At 37.4% G+C, this 7,055-nt stretch overlaps 2 protein-coding genes across 2 annotated transcripts in view; one reads left to right on the top strand and one right to left on the bottom strand.

Annotated features, from left to right (window-relative positions):
• The window catches only part of LOC107035956 (hemicentin-1), a 222,807-nt gene that overhangs the window by 62,947 nt on the left and 152,805 nt on the right, over positions 1 to 7,055 (bottom strand). The gene's annotated exons all lie outside the window — the stretch shown is intronic.
• Positions 1,706 to 3,105, top strand: LOC107035991 (phospholipase A2 large subunit). The gene is made up of 3 exons (XM_015253666.2): positions 1,706 to 1,852; positions 2,532 to 2,691; positions 2,758 to 3,105. The coding sequence occupies exons 1-3, from the start codon at positions 1,759 to 1,761 to the stop codon at positions 3,053 to 3,055; spliced, it is 552 nt and encodes a 183-aa protein (XP_015109152.1). The 5' UTR covers positions 1,706 to 1,758; the 3' UTR covers positions 3,056 to 3,105.

Genomic DNA, 7,055 nt, shown 5'->3' with positions numbered 1-7,055 from the left:
CCCCCACTGAAGAAAGACCAAATAAACAAAATTGAAAAGAGGGAAATGATAAATTATAAATTCTAAATTAACGGACCGATCTAGGATGAAAAAATGAAGTAGAATGTGTCACAAGGTAAAATTCAACTATTTGTGCTGACGTACTTCCTGCGTCGTCACTGGTATTATTCACTTCATTAAAAATGTCTTGTGACTCCTCTTCGTCACTGTCGGGTATAATGAAATTCATTTCGCTCTTTTGTTTAACGGAATTTGTTACGATTTTCCTCGTGAATTTTGGCTTTTGGTGGCAAACTATAGTTCAGCCGCACGAGCTATAGTGTAAGAGGGACTCACTTCACGTCTTACTTAACAGGCCATGGCCCGTAAATCGTGAAATCGGGGCTAGTTTTTACTTACCGGCCCATGGCCTGGTAAATCCCACCTACGGGTTCTAAAACACGCCACGGAAACGCCACTTAACGGGCATGAATGACAAAAAATTTAATAGTAAAGCCTTTCTACTGAACATTTTATTAGTTTTTGGTGAATTCTATTGCAATGGTCAGTTGAAAATGTTCTACAGAAAGAGTCAATAGAATTCCATTTTTCTGTACAACTTATTGGGGCATGCGTAGAGTTCACGAGCGTGGATAAAGTGAATTCTCGTTTCAAAATTCACTTTACGCATGATCTTGAACTTTACACACTCATACACAAAAACAACCACTTTATCCTCACGAACAGTTCATTGCGAAAAGTTCGTTGCGAACAGTGAACTCGGCAGGCTCATAAAAAATAACATGTGTTACCCGTGCATGCGAAAAAATGGAATTTGACGCACTAATAACACGATATACTATTTTTTACACAAGGTGTGTTGCGCTCCCAAGGGTCAAAGAATACTTTTTTCACGAGTGTCAAACCATATTTTTCATCATAACGTGGAAAGTGAAGCGTGCGTAAAATTTCACTTTACGCACAAGACATGAAACAGTATATTGCGTTACTAGTGCGGAAAGTTCCACTTTTTCGCACGCGCCTGTAACGTATTCGATTTTTTAATAGTATATTTCCCACCAAGGGAGGGTAAATAAAGGAGTCGTGCCCACGTGCAGAATTACCACCCGAGCCGAAGGCGAGGGTGGGAAGCACATGGGTAAGGGTCCTTTATTTTATCTCCCGTGGTGAGAACGTTATTTTTCATCATGGCGTAGGCGGAAAGGCAGATTTTCGAAAATGTGTCCTTTCCGCCCGCCGTGGCAAAGTAGTATATTGTGTTACTAGTGCGGAAAGTTCCACTTTTTCGTACGCGCGTGTAATACATTCTATTTTTTGTGGTACCTGCCGAGTTCACTGTTCGGAGCGGTAGCGCGGGTAAAGTGGTTGTTTTTGTGCACGAGTGCGTAAAGTTCAAGAGCGCGCGTAAAACAAGCACTTTACGTACACTAAACGGTTCCGAAAAGTGCACTTTTCAGGCAAAATCCATCACAAAGAAATCATTTATTTGATATGAATAAAAACACGAATAAAAATCAATTTCAAGTTTGAAAAAAAAATTTGTTGAGTAGATGAATAGTAATGTTTTCGTCATTAGAATTATTCCGACGTTTTTTCCTACTACAATACTTTACCTTTACATACATGTGTTTGGGGATAATTACAGAGATAAAAAAACACGACCAGCGGAAATGGAGTTAAGAATTCACAATGCAATGGACAATTTTAGTGTTTAACGTAGTTTCATACATTCTGGCTTCGCAGAATTTTGTTCACAACATGAAGTATTTTCAAATTATGAATTATTTTATTGTTTCATGGGTGTCGCTTGCATCGGCATCGCCTATGCCATCATTCAATCTACTGTTCCCAGGTAATTATTCCAGTATTTTTACATTTTTGCTCTCTTGTTTCAAAGTGAGACGGAAATCGTTGTCTTCATATTGTTAAAGAAATTAATGACAGCATTCCGAAACGAGGGAAAATGGTTCAGAAATAACCGCTCATTGTCGAGATTTACATATTTCAACTGCAGTGGAATAGTTAATGCACCTTGAAAACTAGTACGCGGAGAAAAAGTTTTGAAAAATTACCAAGCAAATCAAGTAATCGTAGAGCGGAAATCAGTTCTACACGGAGAGAAATTTTTGATAAAAATTATCCTACCGTTTCATAAAAGTGTATCATGAGTCATCGTTTCCTCATTTCTATCCCGAAATTTAGTAATAATTAATATATGATGATCAAATTTTATTCTACGTGAGAGAAATTTTATCCTGACGCATAATAAATTTTACCCTTCCAGTCCAGTAATTTTTACTCTACCGGCACGGTAATTTTTAGTTTTCTCAGGATAAAATTTCTCTAACGTAGAATAAAATTTGATTATCATGTATCAACTTTTACTAAATTTCGGGATAGAAATGAAGAAACGATGACTCATGATACACTTTTATAGAACGGTAGGGTAATTTTTATCAAAAATTTCTCTCCGTGTTGTGGTGCATATTTCATGCGAGAGTTCTTCATTTAATGAGATTTCATTCTTCCAGGGACGAAGTGGTGCGGAAAAGGCGATGTGGCCGAAAATGATCACGATTTAGGCTGGTTTGAGCAGACAGACGAATGTTGTCGAGACCATGATAAATGTCCAAACTACGTAGCTGGCGGCGAGACAAAATTCGGCCTCCACAATGAAGGATCAATCACGATGTAACGAACAACCACGAATACCTGCATCGCTCCGTGCATTAATTAGACTTATTTCACATTTCATAGAGCTGAGTGCAAGTGCGATGAAGACTTCAGGGAATGCCTGGGCGATGCTGAGGAATCTTTCATGAGTTTCATCATGGAATCTTCCTACTTCGATTTACTGCCCAGAAGATGTTTCAATCTAGTACCTGGGAATAATGGAACCCAGAAGGGCGAGTTGGAGAAAAATCTACCTTTCCAGGAAGTCATCCAGAAATTTTTGGACATACTACCGAGTGATAACTCGGTTGTGGAAGTTATTTCCGATAGTATTGATGGTCTGGCAGACATGGTTCTGTCAGGCCAAGAGGTATCATCGTAGGTTACTGTCAATTCCAATGAGAATAATGTAATAAACTACAGTTTACCAAATTTTGGTTTTTCTCTGTAATTACTGTCAAATTTTATCTCGTTGCCGTAGCCAGAGAAATGTAAAGTAAGTCACATGTTTACACGGTTCAACCTTTTTTTTAAAACTAGGGCTGCATATGAGACGAAACAACAAAAAAAGAATTATTTGACCATAGAAAACTTCAAAGATGATCTACACGGAGAAAATTATCAGGTAAATTTCACCAACTAGTTGTTGAAATTTAACAACTGGTTGGTAATTCATTTTTTCAACAACTGGTCGGTGAAATTCACCAAATAAATTTATCCGTGTAAATATTTAATTGAAGGGAACAGAATTTTTTGTTCGAAGATTGACTTTCTGCAGGAATACAAGAGATTCCCCTCCGCCTCATCTCCTACATTCAATCATCGCCAGTTGATCGTTAATTTATGATTGTTCGATCCCTGTGATTGTAAGAGAAGATTGATCTTTCCTTGGAGTTCTTGAAATTTTGTTAGTAAACAATTCAATCATGTAAATTAATCATCCCACAGCATAATTATGTTATCCCGAACATAAAGCAATTTCCCTGAAAGAATTTTCTCCCAGAACTCTTTCAAAATTGAAAAGTATGTGCACATTACATGCTGAAAGCTTGATGGAGTCATACTATACCCTAGTTACATATGTAACTACGACCCGTTTCTTCATTGAGTAAATGCGAACGCCAAATTCAAATACTCGCGGTTGAGGTCCTCCACTTCCTAGAACCCTCCACCCTCCCAAGTTTCCGTAGGCAACTGACAAATAGAGAAATGTCGTATGCAACTTTCCCAGCAGATTAACATTGAGAGTTACCACCAGAATATTAGGTACCCCCGAATGACGGGGTCTTGAGCTATACTCGACTCAACGGAACTTATTAAAATACTTTCGCCCCGATAAACACAAAACGTTTGTCCCCAATCCCTTGAAATCCACTCTGGCTAAATTTAAAAAGACTCAATGTGACTTATTCGAGAATGAGATTATTTCACCTGTAAAATTTCAACTCGAATTCATCGCAGTTTCTCGAGATCAAAGCGATGCATGTGGGTGGGACTAGAGCAGAGAAGCGGAGTTTACTACAAGTGGCGCGGAATAAAGGCAACGAGACTTAAGGAACAATCGGTTAGAGCATACAGCATCATTGCTAAACGTTGACGACTGTGCTTGTTTGTATTACTCGGGCACTACTGGTGTACTCGACGTTTTTAATTCCGTATTCAAAGTCTGATTGTGCTGAATTCTGTGAAACCGTTCTTTTTGCTTTCGAATGGAAGCTTTGTTATCGTGATTGTTTGTAATACCTGTCTCAAAAGTTCACTTTTCGAAACCGTTTAGTGTGTAAAGTGGTTGTTTTACGCACAATGTGCGTCTAATCACAATCACTTTACGCACGACCTTAAACTTTACGTACACCGTGCACAAAAGCAACCACTTTACCCCCACTACGGTTCCGAACAGTGAACTCGGCAGGGATTACAAAAAATAGGATGTGTTACGTGTGCGTGCGAAAAATCCGTGTATATGAAAAAATTTATTTATTTCATTTCGTCGAAATTAATGGAACGAATCTTTCTTAGCCGGGTGTATGGCCGAGTCGGTAAGGTGTCCGCCTACAAAGCCAGAGGTCCTGGATTCGAAACCTGGCACCGGTGAAATTTTTTCTGGATTGTTTGATTTAGTCAAATAATATAAATACACCAATGTGAATATTTCAAATAAAATGTTAAAATGTCGAGAGAAATGGAATTAATCATGTTCGAATCATGTACAAACAACCTACAGTTTCCACGTGTCTCGAGAACCTAACTGACTACAATTGATTCTCACCATCGTGTGTGATTGCGTTCCGATCATTCACTTGAAATACTGTCATAACATCGTAACCTACAAGTTACAGAGGAAATAGTCGTGAGCTCTAACGACAAGAAAGCGTCGAGAGCCCGTCACTAATACCCTAGCTGTGGATGTGACGTTAAATCCAAAGAAAGAAAGAAAGAAAGAATCTTTCTTGGCTATTATGAATATTTTTTAAAAATATTTCCTCATCAGTATAAAAAATTACAGAATTTTCGTCGAACATGAAAAAATTCAATTTTTGGGAAAAGGATAAACATCTTGAAAGAAACTAAAGAGATTGAATTGACGGGTAATTAACTCTCTTACTTCGATATTTCGTTAGGAATCCGTACCAAAACTGTTTCACTAGCGGAGTTTGCATTTGTTGGTTTAATTACGACGGAATAACTCAAGTGCAAGGGAAAATCCAAGCTGTCGTAACGTTTGCTGTGGGTTTTATTCTGTTATTTTTGTCTCTACTTTTCTTATATTATTTTTCTGAGAAAAAGTTTAGAGTAATGAGGCCGAGGTGGATGCACGGCCAGCCGTAGTTAATTTTGGGCTTAATAATAAAGGGTGAACCACACGGACAACGAACCATAAGCAACAATATGCGCGCCAGATGGTTTAGATTGTGAACTAGTATCTACATTTCACATCTGTGAAGAAAAATTTGGGAGGCTGTGTTTACACAAAAAATTGGAGATTATTCTGCACGTATCGCGAGGAAAAAGGCGTTCACAAGAAATATTTATTTATGTGAATAATTAACACAATCAACACATGCTAACTTATGTGAATTCCGCGTATTTATAAATAACTTAATTAAATTCAAATAACAAAACTCAAGACAAAATAACAAATGATATCAATTTATCCGGAATCGTTTGATCATTCCTGTTATCTGAAATCTTTTAAACTGAGATCCACAAAAATTAAACCAATGGTCAATCAAAAAATTGGCTCATTGTAAATAAATGGCGTGATATATTTTTGAAATAAGTACTCTATGAGAAATTCGTCAACTTGTAAGTGAATATTGATAGACAACTTCACAGTAAAAAGAATCCAGATATACCAAAAAATTCTTGAAATTTTTCCGACAACAGAATTTTTTTCCGATATTTGGGAAATATTTCTGTTTCAAAACAGATCTTGGGCAGTATTTCTTAAAATTAATATGCAATTGTCAATTGAATTGAAGAAGATATCCAACATCGCATGTCATTCCAATTTATGGATCCAATCTCCCGAAACTCATTCGAAAAATAACGAGTTTTCCGCATTTTCTTTTACGAGAAATGGAAAAAACAAGACCATAAAGAAGGCAGAAAAATTGGGAAAACGAAAGGGATTCTCATCGGTGCACCTCGCCGTCACATCACTATCGTCATCCGCTCCGTCCGATTCGAGTGCACCAGGTGCATTCCAAAGCAGTACAACATCGAGAAGGGCTGACCAATGACGGAGTCACATCACGTTTACTTATGTCCCCGTTTCTTTCCAGAAAACTGTCGTATCGTCAGGACGAAAATTCGAGAAACAGGCCAACAAGTACTTCTACGTGACAATACAAATGTATATTTTGCATATTGAACAAGACATTTGTAGAGAAAATTGTGACAAACCTATTCTTTATAATAAACAGATTAAAAAATTTTCTCGCCAAAAGATTCAAAACTTTTGTCTTCGCAAATTAAGTAGAATAATAATAGAATCCTTTTAACAATATGCGTCAACGCTTCGGAGAAATGAATGAAATAATTGATACGAAGAAAACTTTGATTAAATGAAATCTATTCATTTAATCAAAGAAGGAATACTTGAACAAAATTTAGATTTTTTAGAGTAGAACTTGGGGGCTGCGCCCCCTATATCCCCCATAATCGTTATTCTGACCGTTATGACTCTTAATCTGGCCCTTATTATACCCGTCGTGACTCATAATTTGACCCTTCATTTCTAACCCTTAATTTTCGAGTCTCAATTTTCAGTACCAAATCGTCATCACCAGAAGTCGATTTGGATTTTATAATATGGAGAGATAGAGGCCCTTATGTTTACCCTTATGACCCTTAGTTTTGGATCCCCCTGACCCTTATTT

The sequence above is a fragment of the Diachasma alloeum genome, unplaced genomic scaffold (assembly GCF_001412515.2).
Source record: "Diachasma alloeum isolate Michigan unplaced genomic scaffold, Dall2.0 Dall_scaffold_00203, whole genome shotgun sequence".
Taxonomy (NCBI): Eukaryota; Metazoa; Arthropoda; class Insecta; order Hymenoptera; family Braconidae; genus Diachasma; species Diachasma alloeum.
This window is presented reverse-complemented; position numbering and strand designations above follow the sequence as displayed.

What these genes read in the sequence shown, in the direction of transcription:
- LOC107035991 (XM_015253666.2), top strand. Translation starts at nt 1,759, where the DNA reads ATGAAGTATTTTCAAATTATGAATTATTTTATTGTTTCATGGGTGTCG. An exon ending in ATTCAATCTACTGTTCCCAG is followed by an intron (nt 1,853 to 2,531) that starts GTAATTATTCCA and finishes TCATTCTTCCAG; the next exon opens with GGACGAAGTGGTGCGGAAAA. An exon ending in AATGAAGGATCAATCACGAT is followed by an intron (nt 2,692 to 2,757) that starts GTAACGAACAAC and finishes CACATTTCATAG; the next exon opens with AGCTGAGTGCAAGTGCGATG.